General features: G+C 34.0%; 2 protein-coding genes across 5 annotated transcripts in view; both read left to right on the top strand.

Moving 5' to 3' along the window:
* The window catches only part of specc1lb (sperm antigen with calponin homology and coiled-coil domains 1-like b), a 36,039-nt gene extending 29,917 nt beyond the window's left edge, over positions 1-6,122 (top strand). For 2 of the 4 annotated variants that reach the window (XM_051092338.1, XM_051092337.1), the window contains exons 14-16: positions 1,731-1,847; positions 2,425-2,484; positions 4,111-6,122. In XM_051092338.1, coding sequence (XP_050948295.1) covers positions 1,731-1,847; positions 2,425-2,484; positions 4,111-4,200 — 267 coding nt within the window. In that variant the 3' untranslated portion in view covers positions 4,201-6,122. Of the gene's footprint in view, positions 1-1,730; positions 1,866-2,424; positions 2,485-4,110 lie in introns of all 4 variants that reach the window. The other 2 variants (XM_051092336.1, XM_051092335.1) reach the window with 1 other exon arrangement.
* A 4,049-nt stretch (positions 6,123-10,171) lies between these two features.
* adora2ab (adenosine A2a receptor b) lies at positions 10,172-25,178 on the top strand. The gene is made up of 3 exons (XM_051092345.1): positions 10,172-10,723; positions 12,957-13,662; positions 20,159-25,178. Exons 2-3 carry the CDS (start codon positions 13,340-13,342, stop codon positions 21,168-21,170), a joined length of 1,335 nt encoding a protein of 444 aa, XP_050948302.1. The 5' UTR covers positions 10,172-10,723; positions 12,957-13,339; the 3' UTR covers positions 21,171-25,178.
* The last annotated feature ends 1,011 nt before the right edge of the window (positions 25,179-26,189 follow it).

Below are 26,189 nucleotides of genomic sequence, written 5' to 3'. Positions count from 1 at the left end.
TCTGAGTTTATATCTCACAATTTACTTTTTCCCTCAGAATTCTGAGTTTATATCTCACAGTTCTGACTTTTTCCTCAGAATTCTGAGTTTATGTCACACAATTGTGACTTTTTTTCCTCAGAATTCTTTTATCCCTGGTGAAAAAACCAGCATATGCTGGTAGGTATGTTTTGATGCTGGTTTAAGCTGGTCCTTTGCTGGTTTTTGCTGGTCATGTTGCTGGTCAAGGACCAGCATGAACCAGCAAAGGACCAGCATAAACCAGCTCAAACCAGCATCAAAACCTACCTAACCAGCATTCCAGCATCAAAACATACCTACCAGCATATGCTGGTTTTTTCACCAGGGATATCTCACAATTGTGACTTTTCCTCAGAATTCTGAGTTTATATCTCACAATTCTGACTTTTTTCCTCAGAATTCTGAGTTTACATCACACAATTGTGACTTTTCCTCAGAATTCTGAGTTTATATCTCACAATTCTGACTTTTTTTCCTCAGAATTCTGAGTTTACATCACACAATTGTGACTTTTTTCCTCAGAATTCTGAGTTTACATCACACAGTTGTGACTTTTTCCTCAGAATTCTGAGTTTGTATCTCACAATTCTGACTTTTTTCCTCAGAATTCTTTTATATCTCACAATTGTGACGTTTTTTTTTTCTCAGAACATATTATCATCAATGCAAAAACAGCTTAATATTTTTGTGGATACCATACTTATCCAGGATTCCTTTAAAAAACATAATTTATTTAAAATGTGTATTTTAGTAAGAATATAATGTCTTCACTATCACTTTTAATTCATCCTTGATAAATAAAAGTATTAATTTGTGGTATTAAATAATAAGTCATACTGACCTGTAACTTTTGAACAGTAGTGTATATGGGCAAATGCAACACGTGAAAGCTGTACATCTGAGAGGGAGGGCATTAGTTGGCATTAATAAAGCAAACCCTCTTTCCCCGCACAACAAAACCATAAATGGCCCGCAATCAGTTGAATGGCTACTTCCGTGTATGGATTGAAGCATGTGTGAAGTATGTTGATACAGATAAGCAAGGCTGTTGAACAAACACTTCAGCATGAGGCCAGACAGCAAGCGAATGTGAATAAGTAGGTGAACACAGCTCTCAGAACAGCGTCAAAGTTCAGTTTGTGGTAGTGCGTGAGAACGGTTGTGCAACAGCGTACCCGGAATACATTTCATTCATCAGGTTCTAAGTAATGGAGAGCCTTTTGTAAACATATATTTTATTACTGAAATGATCATTTACAAACCGTTTCTGACCCAGAAAAGCCTACACAGAATCTGACATTTATTTTCACATTTTCAGTGCAGAATTTTGCTAAATAGTGTATCATGCTCAGTAATATGGCCTTATCTGTGGCTGAAGGCACTAAATAGGCAAAATATTTACTAAACAAACAATGTAATATAAAGTGTAGCAAGATAACTTTGTTTAATCTATACATCTCCGAATAACACATGCGTGCTTAATTGTATGAAAAGCAATGTTTCTAACATTTCTGTAAACATTGAAAAAAGACATTATTTGTGTCAAGATTTACAGCTGTGGCTCTTAACTACAACCATAATGTCACAGGGACAGGGGAAGATTCACTGCTTCATCAGTCCCTCTGAATCACCCACCCAATTCCCTCAGTTCATCTACTGAAATTGTAATTATTGATCTTTTTTTCCTCCCTCTCCTCACACACACGCAGAACATCGACATCACCAACTTCAGCAGCAGCTGGAATGATGGGCTCGCTTTCTGTGCCATTCTTCACACCTATCTGCCGGCACATATCCCTTACAACGAGCTCAACAGCCAGGAAAAGGTCTGTACGCTCACACACGTAAGTCACGAACAGGGTGAAGTGAGGTAAATTGGACAACTTTTGAATTTGAATGTGAAAAATTGACCCAGTTGATCTGAATTCAGTCTGTATGCTCGCTTTTTAAATTTCATTTAGCACGAAAAAAGGATTTTAAAGAAGACTTGGGTATAATTCCTAATCATTTGTGACCCTGGACCACAAAACGAGTCATAAGGGTCAATTTTCTTGAAAGCCGAATGAATAAGCTTTACCTTGATGTATGGTTTGTTAGGATTGGACAATATTTGGCCGTGATACAACTATTTGAAAATCTGGAATCTGAAGGTGCAAAAAAACCAAAATATTGAGAAAATCGCCTTTAAAGGTGTCCAAATGAAGTTCTTAGCAATGCATATTACTAATCAAAAATTAAGTTTTGATATATATGCAGTAGGAAATATACAAAATATCTTGATGGAACATGATCTTTACTTAACATCCTAATAATTTTTGGCATAAAAGAACAAAAATAGGTAATTTTGACCCGTAGAATGTATTTTTGGCTGTTGCTACAAATATACCCGCTTGTGTTTTGCAGAGGCGAAATTTCACTTTGGCCTTCCAGGCAGCAGAAAGCGTAGGAATTAAATCGACACTGGTGAGTTTAATATAAATGTCATGGCTAATTTCTGTATGCATTGTCTTTCAGGGCCTCGAAACCTAATTAATAATTAATACTTTAATTCCAGCAAGGATGCATTAAATTAATCAAAGGTGACAGTAAAGACATTTATAATGTTACAAATGATGTCGATTTCAAATAAATGTGGTTCTTTGGAGCTTTTTGTCCATAATGGAAGAAATTCATCACAGTTTCCACAAAAATATTAAGCAACACAACTGTTTTCAACACTGATAATAATAAGAAATATTTCTTGAGCAGCAAAACAGCATATTAGAATGATTTCTGAAGGATCATGTGACACTGAAGACTGGAGTAATGATGCTGAAAATTCAGTTTTGCATCACAGGAATAAATTACATTTTTAAATATATTAATTACATTTTAAAATATACTCAGTGTTTTAAAATATATTTGTTATTATAGGACAATATTTGGTCGAAATAAATACTTATTATTTCTTTTTTTATTTATTTATTTATTATTAAATATGTGACCCTGGACCACAAAACCAGTCATAAGGGTCAATTTCTTGAAATGGAGATTTACACATCATATGAAAGCTGAAAAATAAGCTTTCTACTGATGTATTGTTAGGATAGGAAAATATTTGGCTGAGATGACACAACTATTTGAAAATTTGGAATCTGAGAGTGCAAAAAAATCAAAATATTGAGAAAAACCCCTTTAAAGTTTAAATGAAGTTCTTAGCAATGCATATTACTAATCAAAAATTATTTTTTGATATATTTATGGTAGGAAATTTACAAAATATCTTTAAGGAACGTGATCTTTACTTAATATCCTAATGATTTTTTGGCATAAAGAAAAAAATAACTAAACTATTTCAACTAAACAGCTGTGATTTAAAATTGTATTAATATTTCATATTACTGTTTTGATCAAATAAATATAGCCCTGTGCATTTTTAATATATTTTCCTGTCAGAGGAGGAGATAATTTATTATTAATCTTCTTTTCCATAACATTAGTAAATGTTTTCCTAAATTTGCTCTCCACCCTGTTTGCAAATAATATTTGCAGCTGTAAAACGTTAATGCAACCGACTATGACAAAATTTCCTTGACACAACATCTCATGTTGAGCAATATGCGTCAATGCTCCTTCGGATTTTTATGGTTTTAGATTAATTATTTATTTTTTTGTAAGAAAGTCCTTCCTTACCATTCATTTTACACAAATATTAGCTGATAAAACCATCAAAGATAAGCCTTTGTTGTTTTGTCTTGTTGCAGTGTTAAAATATCTGAAACAAAATGGGAATTTTGGAACGACCCATTTAAGTTTGTGTTATATAAATAGATGAGTAGTCTTATCGCTTTATTTAGCTGTTTCGTGGAGAAAATATGTTCCCTCTCTTGAAAAGTGGCAGTAGTGTTTAATTCAGCACCTGTTTAATTTAATGCTTTCATAAAGCTGTGTTTGCAGTAAAACCGTGTCTGTTATTCTTGCTATGAAAGCTGTGCTGTTTATTCTTTGCTCAACAACCTGTGGCAAGATACTTGTGTAACAAACATGATGTTATTTTCTGACCAATTCCTCTTTTCTTCCCACATCTGACTCATTCTCTTTGTCTGACAGGACATTGGTGAAATGGTGCACACAGAAAGACCCGACTGGCAGAGTGTTATGACTTACGTGACGGCCATCTATAAGTACTTTGAGACCTGAGAACCTTCTCGAACGGCTGTATCGGCAGCTGCAGTCTTACCTCGGTTCGCCTTCCTTGCTTTGGAACGCTGCTCCCAAGATGCTACAAATTTCCCAGATGCCTTAGCTGCGAATGAGGGAAGCTTGACACAACTGTTTCCTTCAGTGTTCTCTGAAACAGAGGCTAAGCTTCACTGAACTGCAATATTTTTGAAGAGGGAAGTCAGTGGGATATTGAGGCAGGAACTTCCTTTAAAAACATTGCAACACTATTTAAGGTGCCAACCGAGTAACTAAATGTGTATCTCAGAATACAAATGCCTTTGAAAAATGCCTTGTTTTATAGTTTTGTCATAAGGATGCCCTCTCTATGCCAGTCTTGGTCTTGGATTATCAGTATTTATTCCAAAGAGTTTTTTTCATTTTCCTTAACCTGAATAAGCTCAAATCTGTCTTGTTTGGTTTAGTATTTTTCTAATAATAATAGTTAAAAAACAGGGCTCCTTGAAATAAAATAGTTCACCTATATATGAAAATTTGCTGAAGATGTAAATGAGTTTGGTTGTTCATCAGAACACATTTAACGACATTACATCACTTGCTCATCAATGAATCCACTGCAGTGAATGGGTGCCGTCAAAATGGACACATTTTTTTCACTTCACAGAATGTTAACTGATAAACTGGATGATTACTTGTGAATTATTGTGATGTTTTTATCGGCTGTTTGGACTTTCATTCTGACGGCACCTATTCACAGCAAGCGATGTAATGCAAAAATTATCCAAATGTGTTCTGATGAAGAACACCGATATCTCGGATGCCCTGAAGGTGATTACATTTTCAGCAAATTTTCATTTTTGGTTAAACTATTCCTTTAAAATTCAACCTAGATGTGTTGATATAATATTTTTTATGTTTTCATACATTAAGCGAAAGCTAATTATGAGTTTAATATGAAGCTGTTTGGTCAGACATGTTTTTTTTTTTTTTTTTTCCTCAGTGCTCATTCCAGCTCAACTTCCATCACTGAAAATGTTGCAAGTTGTTTTTTTGTTTGAAATATCAGCACAAATGAAATGCATGGCTGCTTGTTTTCTGTTTTACAGGATATTTTTTCAGCATTTCAGTTCTTTTTGTCTACGCACTACTAATTCTTTATTTGACACGTGAAGCCAGCTGGGTTCTGGAAGCTTGCTGATTCAGATTGGGTTTGTCTTATGGGTGTAAAAGCACAAATAAAAAAGGCTGAATGTGTATCCGCTGATATGAAATGTGAAATAAGACGACTACAATCCATCCATCATGGTTAAATCATGCATCGTACCTCTCCTACTGTACGTCTGTCAAAGATAAGCCTCCGCACACAAAACTGAAGCCTTACATGGAAAAAGAAAAGCCAATAGCACAATTGATGTTTTAGATCAACTTGCTCTGCTGTCTTCAGTGCACTGCTGTTTTAATATGTTTGCTTTGTTTTGTGGCGAATTTGCCAATTCAGGACATCTTTGAAGGGATCAAGTGAGTTTAAAGCAGTTTAAAGTGAATTTTATGTCAAGGGCAAGTCAGAACTATAATTTATTCCATTGAAGCTGCAGAAAGCTCTGTTGTGTTTTAAATGATAGATTTTGTTTGAGAATCCTCTGTTGTGTTTATATGTGGAAATGTCATTGACACTGACATTGAATTACCTAGAAAAGGTCAATAGTGACAAGGAGTATTTTTGTTTGGATCTTCTTGTGAGATGTAGGTTGTGACCTAATCATATAGAGTTTAATATGAAGATTTTGAACCAAATCAAGTCTTTTTGTGCTAAAACATGCCATAATTCATATTTGTATAAATCCTGGAATGCCTTTTTGACACTACAAATACTGTTTCACGGACCGTTCCTAGAGCACTGTACGACATGGTAAAAATAAAGTACGGTTTCCTGTAAGCAAGGTGTTGTGAGAACAATATTTGTGTGCACAAATACAATCTGATATTTTCAAAAGTGTTCAGTGTGTTTCAGTGTGTGAATGGGTTTGTACAGTGGTTTTACAGTTGAAATCAAAAGTTTTCAGAATCTGCGAAATAAGACGGATCATACAAAATGCATGTTATTTTTTATTTAGTACTGACCTGAATAAGATAATTCACATAAAAGATGTTTACATATAGTCCACAAGAGAAAATAATAGTTGAATTTATGAAAATGACCCTGTTCAAAAGTTTATATACACTTGATACTTAACACTGTTGTTACCTGAATGATCCACAGTTTCTTTTTTGTTTGTTTGTTTAGTGATAATTGTTCATGAGCCCCTTCTTTTGTCCTAAACAGTTAAACTGCCTGCTGTTCTTCAGAAAAAAAATCCTTCAGGTCCCACAAATTCTTTGGTTTTCCAGCATTTCTGTGTATTTGAACCCTTTCCAGCAATGACTGTATGATTTTGAAATCCATCTTTTCACACTGAGGACAACTGAGGGACTCATATGCAATCATTACAGAAGGTTCAAACGCTCACTGGTCCTTCAGAAGGAAAAACAATGCATTAAGAGCCAGGTGTGAAAACTTTTGAATAGAATGAAAATGTGTACATTTTTCATATTTTGCCTAAATATCATATTTTTCCCATTTAGTACTGCACTTCAGAAGCTACAGAAAATACTTGCGTTTCCCAGAAGACAAAATATGTTGCATTTACTCTGATCTTTAAATTCCAAAAGTTTTCACCCCCCGGCTCTTAATGCATTGTTTGAAACTTACATAATAGTTGCATATGAGTCTCTCAGTTGTCCTCAGTGTGAAAAGATGGATCTCACAATCATACAGTCATTGTTGACTTCATTGACTTCAACTGTATTCTTTCATAATGACTGAAATACTTCTTGTAATAAGTGTTATCATTGTAAACTGAAACTGAAATGATTAAAATCCTAATTAATAAAAAAAATCCTAAATTAATAATAATAAAAAAAAAAAAATTAGAAATGTAAACTAACTAAAATTAATTAAAAAAGCTATATATATATATATATATATATATAATCAAAATGAAATAAAAAATAAAAATAACAGCCAATTTAAATGACTAATATATAACACTAAATTAACACTGATTGTAAACACCCCTCTAAAGCCATTTTCCTCCTAAATATCACTCATGTTTATTTAAACATTGATGTATTGATATATTGATCTCTTCTTGGTCTTTGGGGTCATTCCTGACACCTGTAAACAATTACTTTTACGGTACATAAATTCAGCACATTTCTGGTAGGCTTGAGCAGGTTTGTCCTTCTAGATCCAAAGCTACAATGGATGATAAACTACATTTCTTTTCTTTATTTTTCTTTTCTGTTTTTTTTTTTTTTTTAACACAACCATTCCTGGAAGTCCTGCATAGCATTTATGGGAAGAATCAGAACTGGAAAAAATCATCTAAACTACCCCCTGTCTTGTGGAAAGAAAGAAGTGAGCCAGCAGAAAAGCTCTATTTAAACAGCTGTAGTCAAGAACTTCCTCCTACTACTAAAATAACCTTTCATTTTCACACCGATTGTGTCTGGCTCTCTGAGGTAAGTGTCTATATTTGTGCCGACGGCTCTCTGCATACATAAACAAAGCTGTATAGTAAAAGGTGAGCACGGAGGCTGTTATTTGATTTACTGAAGGTCCACAAAAAAGTCTCGGGCATATGTATTAGATCCAAAACATTAAGAAATGTCATTGCAGTGTGTGCTGCGTGCTTTAATGAAGTCCTTGGTGGGTGGACCTCAGCCTCTGGTTTGCTGATTACATACATTTATCTTCATGTGGCCCTGAGGTGAAGCAGGATGTTTCGGCGGTACGTGAGAAACCACACAACCTCACGGTACCCATCAGGTCCCTCGTTTCCTTATCCTCACGTACGTTTACATCAGGCATTGTACTGTCCGCGTATATTTCACATCGGCCTTGCTAACGATGAAAGTAGCTACAAACTAAAAGATCCGAACTAAATACCTCGGATAAAATGTCGTTCGTAAAAATTAAATCACTTTCGTGTAAACATAAGATAGGCTATTTTCTAGGATAGGATAGGATAGGATAGGATATGTCATTGTAAAACGAGATTATCTCAAAGGACTAAATACACTAACTACAAAGACTAACTACATACTTAAATACAATTAAAATAATAATAATAATAATAATAATAATAATAAACTTTTAGCCTAGCATAATAACAATTTAGGAAAAACCACTACAGTCAGTAGCTATTTTTGGCTAAATATTTTGCTACTTTTTATTAGTTACGTACGTAGCCTGCGTACGTATTGATTGACTGACGTAATGTTTCTAGGTTTTGATTTATTGTTATTGATTTTATTTTTCCCTATATTCCTGTTTTTATTTATTTATTTGTTCTTTGTTTATATATAGTGTCGTCTTTTAGGGTTATTTTATTTATTATTATATTTATTGATTGATTGATTATGACATTAATTTTATATGTATTTCGTATATGTAAATGTAATGTTTCTAGGTTTTGATTTATTGTTATTTCTTATTTTTTTTCCTATATTCCTGTTTTTATTTTTTTATTTATTCTTTATATATATATAGCCTTGTGTTTTATGTAAATATCCTGGTAGAAAATTACCACTACACTTTTTTTTTTTTTTTTCTTTTTAAACAGTGTATAGTTATTGATTGGTTGATTGATTGATTGTGACATATTTTTTCCTATATTCCTGTTATTTATTTATTTATTCTTTCTTTCTTTCTTTCTTTCTATATAGTGTTGTTCTATATATTTCATATATGTAAATGTAATGTTTCTAGGTTTTGATTTACTGTTATTGTTTTTATTTTTCCCTATATTCCTGTTTTTATTTATTTATTTGTTCTTTGTTTATATATAGTGTTGTGTTTTGGGGTTATTTTATTTATTATTATATTTATTGATTGATTGATTGATTATGACATTAATTTTATATGTATTTCATATATGTAAATGTAATGTTTCTAGGTTTTGATTTATCGTTATTTCTTATTTTTTCCTATATTCCTGTTTTTTATTTTTTTTATTTATTCTTTTATATATATATATATATATATAAAAGAATAAATAAAAAAATATTCTATATAGTGTTATTTCATATATGTAAATGTAATATTTCTAGGTTTTGATTTATTGTTATTTTATTTTTTCCTATATTCCTGTTTTCATTTCTTTCTTTCTTTCTTTCTTTCTTTATATCTTTGTGTTTTAGTGTTATTTTATTTATTATTATAGTTATTCATTCATTCATTGTGGCCTACAATTTTATGTGGATTTTAATTTAATGTTTCTAGATTTGTATTTATTGTTATTTATTTAAATTTTTCCTATATTCCTGTATGTATGTATGTATGTATGTATTTATTCATTCGTTGTTTATATATTGTGTTTTAGAGTTAACAGAAATTTGTTTGTTTGTTTGTTTGTTTAATTATGGTGACATTTATTTTCATAAATATTTCATATATGTAAATGTAATGTTTTTTATTTTTTTTTTGTTTATATATAATTGTGTTTTAGGGTTATTTTATTTATTATTATAATTATTTATTTAATCATTGCTTGATTAATTAATTGATTGTGACATTCATTTTTTATATATATTTCATATATGTAAATTTAATGTTTCTAGGTTTTGATTTATTGTTATCCTATTTTGTTCTTTAACAGTGTTCATTCATTCATTCATTCATTTATTAATTAAGACATTCATTTTCATATATATTTCATATAGGCCTATGCAAATATAATGTTTCTAGATTTTCATTTATTATTTATTTTATTTTTCCTATATTCCAATTTTTTTTTATTTATTTATTCTTTGTTTCTAGCGTGTTTTAGGGTTAACGGAAATGTCCTGGCAGAAAATGACCACTACGTTTTCCTTTTGTGTGTTTGTAAAGTTATTTTATTTATTATTATAATTATTAAAACAGGACTTTTTATTTATTTATAAATTCTTTGCTGTTATATATTTTGATTTCATTTATTCAAATTATTTCTGTTTTATTTATTTAGTTATTTATGATAGTGTGCTGGCTAATCCATCTTAACATTTCTAGCAACTGCAAGGACTTTGAAGAATGACAGTATGACAGCATGATGAAGTAGTTGCACCCACAATGGTGTTGTAGGGAGGAAAACATCAGGTTTAATGTACTTTGCATAGCTCGAATAGATCAAACCGCGGAAACCAATCAGACGAGCGTCTCTTTCTCTCACAGCGCGTGAGTGTCACTGTGAAAGAGCGCGCACTTGTGTGTGCTCACCACAACTCCACACAGCGGAGGGGAGCAGAGCCTCAACTCGCGTTTGCCTTGACCAGACACGTCCAGAGTAGTGCATTTGTGTGTATATGACTTCGTCAAAGTGATAAAAACGTGTGGAATGAGTTGATTTGTACTCACATTTTGGTATTTAGTTTTGCGGTTGGACATTCAGCACTGACAAGATGCCAGCGGAGAAACCCACAACTCAGGTGCACGGCGGAAACACGCTTGTAAACAATCAAAGTGAGTAACAGAATTGTTTTTACAGTGTAAACAAATTGTAAATCTGTTTGTTTATTAGTAAAAGTATATGATTTAACTTAAAGTATTGAACTACTCTTGTCAGGCTGTCAGTCCAGAGGGAGACTGAACGACACCTGTATTATTTCGCTCATTCTAAACTATGAATTGATCACTTTTATTACTAATCTCACAACTTTGCTTACTTTTTCTCATTTTATTATTATATTTTTACAGTGGGCATGAGTAGTTCACATGACTAGCAGTCACAGCAGTCTCCAACAATGTGACATGTTCATGTGACGTAATACTTCTATACAAACACTATTTTAGAATTTTTTTTCTGATTTTCCTTTCCTTGTTATGTTGTGCGTTAATTTTTATGACCTCATTTTAACTGTGAAACTACTATATCTTATTTATTTATATTTTTTGACATTTGGCCATAATTAAAAGCTGATTAAAAAGAGTTAAAATTAAAGAAATGGTGACAAGCTAAAGGTTTATACAATCTTAGATATTTTAATTTATATTTTAAAGCTAAAGTCTTGTTAAACATGCCATGCTAAAAATGCCACGGAATGATTTACAGAAAACTGATGTAATCTACAAGCTAAAGCATTCTTCTCTGCTTTTATGTTGGTTATAAGTGGCTGAATTGTCTCAGAATTCTGCCACAAATATCTGATAATGTTTCAGACGTTGTTTCGCTGTGTAAATGTTTTAACACTCATGTTGTTTTTTTCTTAAGAAAAGTTTTGTAATCTGTCTACTCTGATGTCATACTCTGGGTGATGTTATCCTACCCATTGAAATTACTTTAATGTAGTTACCTGTGCTATGCATATTAACTAAACTAGAATTTCTTTACAGTGACCACTGTTGTATGCTTTTTAGATGACAAACAGCCATACAGTACATGCTTATCATAGTGTCCAAACCTTAAGCATCATTTCCTCTCGCACAAAACATGCTTGCTGAGCATCTGTCAAACAGTATTTCCGCACTCCCACCCTTTTTTTTGTAATAAAGACGTGCATTACGTGAGGGACCTTGTATATATGCATATGTTTAATATTATGATACAACAAAACGGTTTAAGCAGTTACGGAAAGTACCTGGTCTTACAGGAAGCGTTTTGTAGACTGGTGCATGCTGATGCAAAAGTTGTTCAAACGCAACATGCCAGACCTGTGCTTTGGAAACAGTTTGTCATTATATCACTTGAGGGAGTCAACAGCCATACCAAAGTCACGCAGCGCTATAAAAAGCAAACAGAAATGCTAAAACACAGAAGAAGAGTGACTGTCACTTTAATCACTGCATTTTTGTGCCTGATCAAACAGACTGGACCTAAAAGATAAGAAATCTCTAAAAAAATAAAAGATAATGTGGTCTACCATGAAAGCCATGTTGCAGTTACTCAATTCACTGTAGATAGGCCTACATAAAGCCACAATAAAGACCTAAATAAGTCAGAGGTTGCTAGACTGATGTAATTACACATACAGATAGAAATTTTTAGATGCTCTTTGTTTTAGGCTGAGCGTATTTGAACAATTCATCACGTAGTAACATGGTTTCCACAAAAATATATCAAGTAGCACAACTGTTTTGAGCACCAAATCTACATAATAAAAAGATTTCTGAAGGATCGTGTGACACTCAAGAGTAATGACTACATTTATCATCACAGGAAAAAATTATGGAATGTATGGAAGTATAAAAAAAAAAGTTATATTTTGCAATATTACTGTTCTTACTGTATTTTTAATCAAATAAATGCAGCCTTGTTGAGTTTAAGAATTGTACAGACCCCAAACTTGAACAATAGTGTTTGCTGGGTTATGATATAAAAGAAATAACTGATAATAAGTACCATTTATTCATCTAATAAAGCAGAAACTGTTGCATTCCATGTAGAAAATAAATGAAACATAAAAGCAGAATCACATGAATGGGTACAAAAGCATACTTGTTCAAATTCTAAGCCAATAATAGCAAAAACATAGCAAAGTTCAACTGTATACATCATAGAAACTAGTGGAGGAAGTGCTGGTTGGGTCTTGTGATAAATAGCAGGCATGCACAAATATTTCATTTGTATTTGTGGAGTCTTTCTTAAAATAAAAGCTTATTGTTAAATTCGACCTGTCGTCTTTTGAACGAGACGGATTGCTTTTGTGACCCACAGAGGTTGATCTTTTATTGTGCGATATGATTGTTCTTTTTACAGGGTAAGAAGTCCCACTGAAAGTCTACGGGAGCTGCTTCATGCAGTCTAGCAGCTGTTTCCTTTAAGATTTTTTAAAAGTGATCTGGATCTAAGGGACAAGCTGGTGAACGGGTAAATCAAGATTTATAGAGGGATGTCTCCAATGACCCTGCATTCACCTCGGTGACCCCCAAAGTGGCTCAGCAGCTGATACCAGGTTATTTCTATCCCCTCTTTCCATTCAAAAAGAGATATCGTTCATTCAGGAGCAATGGTTGGATTGGCTCGACCTCACACCTATTGCAGGAGCCATTGAGTGGCGGAGTGAAGTCCCACCAAGCAATTATCGGGAGCACAACTATGTGTGTCCCTGAGAATGTCCTTTCACACTGGTTGATGGCACCATGTCTTCGCTCGTCTACATTATTCTTGAGCTCCTGATTGCGGTTTTGGCCGTGGTGGGGAATGTTTTGGTGTGCTGGGCCGTCTGCCTCAACAGCAACCTCCAAAGCATCACCAACTTCTTCGTGGTGTCACTGGCTGTGGCGGACATCGCTGTGGGACTCCTGGCCATCCCGTTCGCTGTCACCATCAGCACGGGCTTCTGCAGCCATTTCCACGGGTGCCTGTTCATTGCGTGCTTTGTGCTGGTCCTCACGCAGAGCTCCATCTTCAGTTTGTTGGCCATTGCTGTGGATCGGTACATCGCCATCAAGATCCCTTTGAGGTGAGTGAATGTGTTGTGAGTTTCAGGTAGTCGTTGAAGGCAGACGTCTGGTAAGAAGAGGATTACTGATCACATGGTTGCTTTAAAGATCACTTTAACTTACAGTTGGCCCATAGCAGAAACATAAAGACCAAGTTTCCCATTTTCCTAAAGTTGGAGTCAAAAGTTTACATCCCCCTTTTAGAATTTGCAAAATATTATTTTACCAAAACAAGAGGGATTATACAAAATGCATGTTATTGTTTGTTTAGTACTGATCTGAATAAGATATTTTACATAAAAGATGTTTTTATATAGAATTTATAAAAAACATAACCCTGTTCAAAAGTTTACATCCCCTTGATTCTTTATACTGTTGTTTTTTTTTTTTTGGTTTAGTGATAGTTGTTCATGAGTCCCTTGTTTGTCCGGAACAGTTAATCTGCCCACTGTTCTTCAGAAAAATCCTTCAGGTCCCACAAATATGTGGTTTTCCAGCATTTTTGTGTATTTGAACCCTTTCCAACAATGACAGTATGATTTTGAGGTCCATCTTTTCAAACTAAGGACAACTGAGGGACTCATATGCAGCTATTACAGAAGGTTCAAACGCTCACTGATGCTCCAGAAGGAAAAACCATGCATCAAGAGCCAAGGGTGTAAACTTTTTGAATTTGAAAATCAAGATAAAATGTAACTTATTTTGTCTTCTGGGAAACATGCAGCTATCTTCTGTAGCCTCTGAAGGGCAGTACTAAATGAAAAAAATATGATATTTAGGCAAAATAAGAAAAATGTACACATCTCCCATTCTGTTCAAAAGTTTTCACCCCCTGGCTTTTAATGCATTGTTGTAAATTAAAAATCTAGAGGCATTTGCAAAAATCAAAAGGTGAACATTTATTAATAAGCAACTAAAAATATATTTATTATTTATTCAACTTATGAATAAATGTTCATTTATTGAACATATTACCAGATGTTAATTTCCAACCTTTTTGGGGTTAATTTCAAGCAAGAAATATAATAATTTTGAACAGTTGAGTTAAATAAAACTACCCAGAAAGCTGGGTTAAACATTTAACCCATCTGCTGGGTTAAAACAACTCAGCATTGGGTGAAATATGGACAAACCCAGCAAATAGGTTGTTCTGAGCATTTTTTCAGAGAGTTTTTTGTTTTAACCCCATTGACTTTCATTGTAAGGGCCAAAATAGGTATTCAAACTATTATTTGCCTTTTACAAACACAGTGTTTGTGTGAGTGTTTACATGTGTGTTTAATCAAATATTAAGTATTTGCAAATATATTATTTGCATGTTCGCAGATATATTATTATCTAATCAGTATTTATGTGTATTTTGCAAATGTTTGGATATGATCTTACAGGCTCCTAGACTGTGTGACTCTCTGCCTCTCTCCTGATAATGACTTGATAATGGGCACAACATGCACTGCAATTCCCTCAGATTCATGTAATTTCCCCTTTAATCACTCTAGAAATGAGGGGATTTTTTGGTAAATAGAAGTCATGCAGCTTTACACTGTTGACAAATGTTTTAAGAATAGCTCATTTCAGTAGAGCCAAATCAATAATCAATACTTAATCTGGCACCATGTTGAAACAGTGACGTACAAAGAAGCAACAAACAGGTCACATGCATAGGAAGTTGAATTACAGTTTGATTTAAATTCTATCCGTCTTGTTTTAAATCTATCTAGAATGACTCTGGTCTCTCTTTTAGTGTAAGCCTAGGGGATTTTCAGCCATTTTATTGTCCGTCAGGTGTAAATGATAGGTCTAATCCCTTTAAGAAAATAAAAGCGCACCTCTGCACAATAAGTGCCATGATTTGTGGTATCATTCATTGTCTGTAGCACCAACGGTGTGGGAGTTTAATACTTAGGTTTGGGTTTTTCAAAATAAGTAGTGTAGTATATGCACTCTGATGTGATACTTGCCTTAGTATTTACTACTAATTATATCTCAGTCCAGTGATTGTATCTAAAAAGGGCTTCCTTAATATACATAGGATGTGAAGGCAACCAGTGTGGAGTCTTTAATGTGGGACATTTTGCACTTCAGATGAACATTGTAATGGTTATTCTTAAATGCTCTGGCCCAGCAGATCTCGGCAGCACTTTTTACTAGCTGAAAAGTTTGGGACTTTACCACCCGCCTGCATAGAAGGTGTGATGCACATTTTTGCTCTTGGTGTAGATTGAGCCGCCCGAAGCATTGTAAGAGAACAGCAGTGACAGCAAAAGCCTCGGCAGGTGTTGATTACATAAGGTCTGCCGGGCTTCCAGTCTCTGTGGGCGTGTGAATGAGGTACCAGTAGTACTGGAGCCCTGTAAGTCCTCTGGGTTTAATGAAGCAGCCACTGTTGTTCTCGATAGGCCCGATATAAGCCCAAGGATTTTTGGAACAATTGACGTTTGACCACCGTTTCCAACTGTTGCTCTTGGCAAAGGAAACATGCAGCAGGGCTGTCTGCATGATGGGATGTTTTAAATGCATAGCGGCAGTGGATTCTGCACAGCTGTATTCCAAACTGTTTGTAAACTGAGGCTTATACAGTTGCTATAATTTATTATAGCACTGAATGTTTAGTTCAGGGTTTTTCAACCAGAGGGCTGTGGGGGTCTCAATATAGTAATGTTCTTAATGAAACTATTTTTATATTTGGGGTCTGTGAGTAGGCATTAACATTCAGTCCTTCTGCCTAAGCAGACCAAACACATTACCGTTAAGTAAAGACAGATTTTTCTGCAATACCTATTAAACATCCATGCAAAAATGAAACTGAATCTACACATTAAAATGTTTAGCACAACCATTGTAGTCTGTCTCCTGAACGATTGACTATTATGAGCCTGTCAGACTACACAACCAAACAAAAGAGTCGTTTGTTTTTTTTAAGTCAGAAACATATAGCGGGACCAATGTCAGAGTGCAGATGCAAAAGCCTCTGAGCAAGTGCAGGATGCAAGTGCCATCTGAAATTTTTCTCAGGCTCCTATGTTTTTGTTTAGTTATTTCACTTTAATGGCAATGAAAAAAACTATTCCTTGCCATTAAAGTAAAATTACTGAACCTACACATTATTTTAGAAGAAAATTGCTAATGGCACTTAGAGGCTTTTGCATCTGAACTCTTCAAATCTTAAATGAATGACTCTTATATGCTGGTTTCTTTTAGGACCAGTGTGCTCGTTGGTCATGAACAAATGATTCATTCAAACCAGATCTTTTTAGAGAATAAAAACACATTGCAACCAGTTTAGTCCTCAATTAATATTTTTTACTTTTTAGTGAATCAAAAACATATACCATGACCAATGAAGTCAGAATCCTCAATAAATTACTCTTAAGTGCTGGTTCTTTTCAGAGAATCAAAACATACACTGTAAAAAAAATTCTGTAGTTTTTACAAAAAAACTTTTGGCAGCTGTGGTTGCCAGAATAATTTAGTAAAAAATACAAAAAAAAACAACAACTGTAAACACATTTACGACCAATAACTGTACGTTTTACAGTACAAAACTGTAATTTACAAACAAGAAAATTTGAAAGTAAACCAGTAAATTCAACAACACACACTTCTACTAAAATCTATTTTGTACCTTAACATACTGACATCCACCATAATAATGCAAGTGGTTAAAGAGAAAGCCCCGTGAAGAGTCAAAGCTCATCACAAATAGCTTGGCCACAAGCAGAAGTATATACTAGTATGTAAAAGGTGCACAGAGTCATTCATGCAAACACAAACCACCATCATGGTAACACACAACACTTAAATAATGCAATAAACATTCATTAAACAAATAAAGATGTAACATAAAGCCCACGTGTACGTAACTGTTAACACAAACTATTAAAAAACATGATTATTTAAACAAAATACTTTCAAATGTGTAGTGGAATTCTGGGAATATCAGTTTACAGTTTTCGACTGTAAATTATACATTGATTTGTTCTTTTTAACTTCTAAAAACTGTACAATTAACAGCATTTTACTGTACATGGAATGTCTGGTTAGATATTTTACAGTTCTTCCCTGTATTTAGTACGGGGGAAGGACTAACTTACCGTTAACCTATTAACAGTTTTTTTTCTGTAGCGTTTTTACAAAATTTTAGAGTTAAAATTACATTTATTTTTTACAGTGTATAGCACGACCAGTGCAGTCTGATTTGCGAAGAACTGACTCGAACTGGCTCTTTTCAAAGAATCAAAAACATATAGCATAACCAGTATAGTCAGAATCCTGAATGAATGACTCTGAAGTGTTGGTTCTTTTCAGAGAATCAAAAACAGCACGACCAGTGTAGTCCGACTTGCGAAGAAATTACTCTTATGAGCTGGCTCAAAAAAAACATATAACCAGTGAATGAATGGCTTATAATGAAAGCCTTATAAGTAGTATTTTCCAGAGAATCAAAAACATATAACATAACCTGTTTAGTCTGACTTCTAAATGAATGACTATTATGACCTGGTTCTTTTTAGTGAATCAAAAACCCATAGCATGACCAGTTTAGTCAGAATCCTAAATGAATGTGCTGGTCCTTTTAGAGAATCAAATAAAAACATATTGCACAACCAGTATAGTCTGACTCCTGAAAGAATGACTATTATGAGATTTTTAATGTACTAAAAAGAACAAAACAAACAAACAAACACACAACACAACCATTACAGTCTCCCTTGCAAACAAATTACTCTTAAGAGTCATTTCTTTTTAGTATGTTCAAAACATATAGCATGACCAGAATCTTGACTGAATGACTCTTATGAACTGATTCCATTTAGAACCAGTGTTGTCCAATTCGTGGCTCTTTTTAGAGAATAAGAACATGCAGTGCAACCAGTTTTTATGAGCCAGTTCTTTTTAGTGAATCAAAAACCTATAGCATGACCAGTGTAGTCAGAATCAATCGAGAAAGGATTCAGCATCGATTTGAGATTTTCCGAACACATCATGATTCTTTCTCAAATCTCAAATTCTTTCTCAGATTCTGAGCTTAGTTTTAAACAGCAGATGGCACTCCTTGCTTTAGAAACAGCCGTGCCTTTTATGAGTTATTTCTTTTTAGCAAGTCAAAACATATAGTGCATCCAGTGTAGTCCAAATCTTGTATGAAAGACTCGTAAAAGCTGATTATATCGAGAACCAGTGTAGTCTGACTTGTGAACAAATGACTCATTCGAACTGGCTCTTTTTAAAGAATAAAAAACATGCTGTGCAACCAGTTTAGTCCCGAATTAATAACTTTTCAGTGAATCAAAAACAAATAGCATGACCAGTGTAGTCTGAATCCTTAATGAATGACTGTTAAATACTGGTTCCTTTCCAACCAGTGTAGTCTGATTCGTGAAGAAATGACTCTTATGAGCTGGCTCTTTTTAGAGACTAAAAACATACAACCAGTGTAGTCCGTCTCCCAAACTTTTATGAGCCGGTTCTTATTCAGTCAAAAACATAACACGACCAGTGTAATTTGAATCTTGAATGAATAACACTTAGTTGCTGATGTTTTTCACTGAATGAAAAACATACAGCATAACCGATGTAGTCCTTCTCCTAAATTAATAACACACCACTCCCATGATAGTTGATTGACATGAGCGTGTTACCTCAAATCAGCTGTAACAGTCCGACCTCCACTGTCTCATTGCCGGAGCAGGGATGCAAGTTTTTGCAGATTTTTGATTTTTGCAGAGCTCATTTTGACAAGGTAAAAAGGGTGTTGTTTTACACAACCATTGAGAATTTTTAAGTATATTATAGACTGTTCATTAAGACCTTAAAGAATCATATCAACTTGTGGAAAATGAGCATCCGATGACCCCTTTAAAACTTAAAGTGAAAGTTACATCATTAGTTACTGACCTGTTGTTCATATGGCAATTATGTAGTTAAATAATAAAAATATAAATAATAAAAATGACTGAAATATGTTACCACAATTGTGTTTGTTTTGTACTGTTCGAATAATTGGATTGCTTTTATGCCACAGCTGTAACGTTTTGAATGTTTGTTGCGGCTGTAAATCCCTGATGTAATTGAACAATCCTTCTCACGGTTTTCTAATTATAACACTGAAACGATTAAGGTTAAGTCGTACAAAAACAAGGCCTGTAAGTATTATTTTAAGAATAGGCACAATACAGGTGAAATATATACTTCTTATTAGCACATATCCTGGTATTTTCCATTTTGGCAGCAATTACCAGAGCTTAACACCTAAACAATGGACATTTCCCAGGAGCAAAGTCAGTGTGGATTTGGGAGAAAAATGGTGTAGCCTTTTCCAGCCCTGACAGCGTTCACGCACTCTGTGCGCACAGAACAATACGCTCCCCTCCAGGATGGACTTCAGGAAACATCAACATATTGTTTCAGGCAGATAGAGTTGTAATATAAGAGCAAACTTGGCATGCTTATCACTATAGCATGCTTCCTTCCAGAATTGCTGTCTCATGTCTGTTTTTGTTTTGTCTTCCTAAGGTACAACAGCCTTGTCACAGGCCGAAGAGCCAAAGGCATCATTGCGGTATGCTGGATACTTTCAGTAGTCATCGGCCTGACCCCCATGCTAGGCTGGAACAAACACGTCGCAGCGGTCACCAACAGCTCTTGTCCTCAAGGTATGACGGAGTGCCTGTTCGAGAAGGTGGTCACCATGGGTTACATGGTTTACTTCAACTTTTTCGGTTGCGTTTTGATTCCGCTATTTGCCATGCTGGCCATCTATGCACGGATCTTCATGGCCGCCCGTCGCCAGCTCAGACAGATGGAGCAGAAACTAGTACACTTGCAAGGACATGCCCACAAGGAGGGATCCTCATCCCGGACCACGCTGCAAAAGGAAGTCCACGCGGCCAAATCGCTGGCGATTATTGTAGGTCTCTTTGCTATTTGTTGGCTACCATTGCATATTATTAACTGCTTCACACTGTTCTGTCCACAGTGTGAACGACCTCAGGACTGGGTCATGTACCTGGCCATAATCCTTTCTCATGCTAATTCAGTGGTTAACCCATTTATATACGCCTACCGAATACGTGATTTCAGACACACCTTCCGAAGGATCATCCGACAGCACTTCCTGTGGCATGAAAACAGACTGACCATTGGTAACAGCAACGGAGGCATGACTACCTCTTCCGCTGCGGTCAGTGTGATTGAAACTGCTTGTACAGTGTCCAATGGCTATGTGTTGGATGCCAGTCCCATTCCTGGCATGGTTTCCTGTGACAATTTTACAAAGTCAATGCCAAGGCCGTCAAAAACGGAATTCCAAGACTTAGGATACAGTTTAAATGGAACTTTGGAACATTCCTTTCCCGCCGATTCGACACCGATTTTCTCATTACATACCGGGGAGGAAGTTCCCTCCGTCAGGGACCATGTAGAAATCATGACTGTGAAAGACTGCAGTGCTATTAATAATGCACATGTCAGATGTCTGGTGCCCATAAGGACGAGCAACTCATCCGATCTTGCAGAAGTGTCATGACACACACTTCCATTATGCTACAGGAGTCATTCCTTAGAAAATACCTGAATGAAGCTTGATTCGTTGTATCGCTGATCTGAATTGTTGTGCTAGTGAGGGTGATTTCACTTACAGTACTATCAAAGGTCAGGAAAGATAAAACTATGTGAGGATCACATAGCTCCTGTGGGAACCCTCACTACACAAATTCCAGGAATTCCTGCTTGTCTTTGCAGTCAAACACCCCTGATGGGGTTTCCAGATTTTTAGACCTCGTGAAGAACTTGTTTGCTGACACTGTAGAGCATTTTCAAAGGTTATATGTTTCCAAGGAGCTTTATTAAAAGAGCATTGTTTCCTGGTCGAAGTGGGAGAGGCCTCATGGATTAAATCAATATTCTGGGGAATTCAGCTAAATCTGTTATGATGTGCCATAAAAGACCTTGACGTGTGGCACGTTTTCAAGTAGTATCAACTTTCTGTGCTTTTTTTTAGTAGGAGTTTGTCCAAACTGAGAACATGTACACTCAATCCAACTGCCAGAGCATCTGTCATGCTTTAAAAACGTAGGGATCTGGGGAAAAAAAATCGTATTGCGTTTTTTTTTTTTTAATAAAAAAATGTGATTTAAAAAAAAAAAAAAATTCCAGGTTTGCTATGCTTGTTTGTAGGGCTGCACAATTTGGACAAAACTGGTGTAATTATATATCAAAATAATAATAATAATAAATCGTAATAAAAATAAATATTTATAAAAATATTTCATATTTAATATATTATTTTATATTTTACAGTGAAATATATATATGTACACACACACACACACACACACACACACACACACATATACACACTACCAGTCAAAGTCTTTTTGGACAGTAAGATTTTTGATGTTTTAAAGAAGTCTCTTTGCACCAAGCCTGCATTATTTATTTGATCCAAAGTACAGCAAAAATAGTAACGTTTTGAAATATTTATACTATTTAAAATAACCGTTTTCTATTTGAATATGTTTTAAAATGTCATTATTCCTGTGTTTTCAAAGCTGAATTTTTAGCATCATTACTCCAGTCACATGATCTTCATGTAATCATTCTAATATTCTGATTTGCTGCTAAATTTTTTTTATTATTATTACTGTTGAAAAAAGCAGAGTTTTTTTGTCTGGTTTCTTTAATGAATAGAAAGTTCAGAAAAACAGCATTTATCGAAAATTGAAATCTTTTGTAAAATTATAAATGTCTTTATCATCACTTTTGATCAATTTCAAGCATCCTTGCTAAATAAAAATATTAATTTCTGTAACTTCTTTACACACAAAAAAAGACTCCAAGCTTTTGAATGATATAGTGTATAATGTTACAAAAGCCTTTTATTTCAGATAAATGCTGATCTTTGTTCATCAAAGAATCCTGAAAAAAAAAAAGTACTCAACTGTTTTAAAAATTGATAATAATAAAAAAATGTTTCTTGAACAGCAAATCAGCATATTAAACTGATTGTTGAAGGATCATGTGACACTGAAGACTGGAGTAATGATGCTAAAATTTAGCTTTGATCACATGAATAAATTACATTTTAAAACATATTCAAATAGAAAGCAGTTATTTGAAATAGTGAAAATATGTCACAATATTACTATACTTTGGCTCAAATAAATGCAGGCTCGGTGAGCAGAAGAGACTTCTTTAAAAAACATTAAAAATCTTCCTGTTTAGAAACTTTTGACTGGTAGCGTATATATAAAATTAATGCATGTTATAAGTGACCTAAACTGGAGTTCACTGCATTTACTGTGAACCAAGCTGCTGAAAACAGCAGATCATGAGCTGTTTGCGTGTAAAAGAACACAGTGCCATGCTTTAACTTGAAATGTGTTTATATTAATATATGTATTTAAATAAATTAATTTCATTTCGATTAATCATGCAGCCCTATGAAAACATGACCAAACTGAACAATGTACTGATTGTAAGCATGTATTAATATTTCAAGAAATGTACTAAATAAAACAAAGCTAATCTATTTGCACAAACAGAATTTATGAAAAATGATGTATAAAATATATGTGCTTAATTAGAATCACATGCAGAGATCAATAATCCATCAAATGAGTATCAATCATCTTTAAACAGCTGGTTTGAACCATAAACTGTATGTGCGACGTCAAGTGGACTTCTTGGTGCTCAAAGTGGACTTCGATTTCTTTTTATAATGATCAAATTTTCCAGAAGAATACAAGTATAAACAATAATGACTCACAAATAGTATGTCAAATGAGCAATCGTGTGCAACAGATTTATTTAGTCTACAACACAACATCATAATTAGGGACCATAAAGTTCTCTGAGGATGTAGGACAGTGGTGTTTAAACCCCGAGCACAATCGTGGACTCCGACACAAACCAGCTATGATTGTATTTACAGAGAGACTGCTGACGCCAGTAGCCGGCCTAATGCGAAGGAAATCAAATGAAGGGGCATTTGATGATCCCTTAAACTGAACCATTACACTTCCTTTTTCCTTATTAAACAGCTCTAGAGTGGAAAAAACTGTACTATGTACATGAAACATGTATTTGACACATGGGAGTTGACGGTTCTGCGTGTGTAGCTGCCCATTTATAGAACGAGCGAGTCTAGAGTGACCATTCATAAAAATGGAACAAGTGAGCTAGACTTCCCAGAAAATGTTTTTGTTTTTTATATCCTTGATTAATATTGCCTCCGTATTTGGTCTACACTGAAGGATCAGGACCTGAGTTGATGCATTAACATGTCCATTAACTTTTAAATCAGCAGATATTCTCATAACAGTCCCACAACAAAAAAAAAACACTTTTAAAAGCATATATATATATATATATAGGGATACAACAATACAGTTAGTCCACAGTTCAATACGGACCTCGGTTTTTAACCACGGTTTTCGGTTCGGTTTTGATAGCTTGCCACATCAGAGTGTTTTTTTTGTATCTAATTAACAACAAAATACTTTTGTAAACCTCTGTACACTGGAAAAAGCGTGGATTATTAAATGTCTGCTTAATATTCTTTTGAGAGAGGTATTATTTTTCAGATTTTTATGCAAAATAGAAACATATGAGAAAATTCAAATTCATAGCAGAAAATTCACATATGCGTGAACTGATGACGTTCCGTTCCAGCTTCTCAAATATGGATAAAGGCATAACGTTAAACGTTTTGAATATTGAAATGTAAGAACAATAAACACTCGTCTGCAATAATATATGGTTTATTTGTGTTCTTCAAGCCATCTCGGGTATTTTCATAATGATATTTGTAAGCCATAATCGACATACAGTGTAGAGTATATTGTGTGCCTCATTCTGTGATAAGAAGCCACATCAGATCACAAAAGGAAGTTATTTCAAACGCTCGACTGATGCTGTGAAGTAAAAATAATGTTCTCTTTTGTTGGACGACAGGTTTAGAAAGGCTTATCATTGCATTTCATTAGAATTATTTAAAAACAAGCGGGGAAGCGTTTCCTCATCTCAGCACATGAAATCACGGGCACACACAGCAAATTTAGAGCGAAAAAAAAACAAGGAAATTATTTAAATGCAAAACCGAAAAACCACAATTCACAAGTGCGTATTGAACCGTGGATGTTGTACCAATATTATATTGAGTGTTGTGACATCCCTAATATATATATATATGAAGAGTTCAGATGCAAAACCAGCTAAAAGCCTGAGTGATACTGAGTGAATGCTCTTGACACATAGTGTACATCCATCAAATACTTTTACTTCAAACTTGCTAAATTCCAGCCTCAATCAGAAGTGACAGTACTTACACAGAAACCTATACAAAGTAGCTAGAAAGAAATGCTAATTTTAAAGAAGTATGTCAGATGGATTTAGAGGCTTTTGCATCTGAGCTCTTCATATATATATATATATATATATATATACATATATATATATATATATAAAAATCATTGTTTATTGGGTACTTTTAATTGGGAGGTGGCTGTCCTGAACACTAACCCCTAAATTTCAACTTACGAAAATGATATTTAAATTTTTTTTTTGTATTTTTTTCCATTGTTATTTTTAAAAGTATATTTCTGATTATTTTAAAAAGTTTAAAAAAATATTTTAATAAATTATTTTATATTCTCTTTGTAAATTATAAACCTTTATTTAAAAAAAAATGTGTCCTGCATTTCAGTGTATGTTTTAGTCCATTGGCTGAGACTGATTTAAACTACACCCTTATATTTATGATCAGTTAATATTTATGTCACTCTCTCTCATAGCTACATGGTGAGTAGATATGCCCCGTCATTTTTAGGTAAATGTGTTCAAAAACATAAAAAATCTAAGTTTAAAGAACGTCACTACCGAACACCATTTTTTTATAAATAAACACACTTCGTTTGGAGTTATTCCATAACATTTAGTGTTTATACGTGTACAACTGTTTGGAACTGTGCTAGCTAACAATGTGCTGATTAGCATCTTCGAGCTAGGTTCAAAAGTATCTAAAATTGTCACTACCGAAATAGTCACGACCAAAACAAGTCATCATTGTTTAAGCAGTGACAAAAGGGAACACATAATTGTCACATAATTTTGTAATGTGATGTGGTCGCTACCAAAACATTACTGTCACCACCGAAAATGTGACATGTTTTGTCAAAAATAAAGTATATTGAATTATCAGCTAAGATGTTATGATAGTGTTTGGTTCGATGTATACTCAAACTAATGAATCCTGATAGTTTGAAATCAGTATTATCAACTTTTTGCCTTTTACAAAGAAAAATTGAATTCAAAATACAACAAATCTCATAAATTACACTTGAAATATTGGTAAAAATTTAATTATTATTGATTTACCTCTGAAATTTGTTTTTATAAAATAACAAAAATATATATTTAAAATGTACATGTAACCAAAATCTTAATAGGTCAATATAACCCTTCTTATTAAATTATGTATTACTGTGTTTCAGTAGTGACAAATTTGGGGAAAAGGACAAATATTCCAAAACTTTCTGAAAATACA

The sequence above is a fragment of the Labeo rohita genome, chromosome 21 (genome assembly GCF_022985175.1).
Source record: "Labeo rohita strain BAU-BD-2019 chromosome 21, IGBB_LRoh.1.0, whole genome shotgun sequence".
NCBI lineage: Eukaryota > Metazoa > Chordata > Actinopteri > Cypriniformes > Cyprinidae > Labeo > Labeo rohita.
Note: the sequence above shows the minus strand (reverse complement) of the source record. Positions and strands in the feature narration are given on the sequence as shown.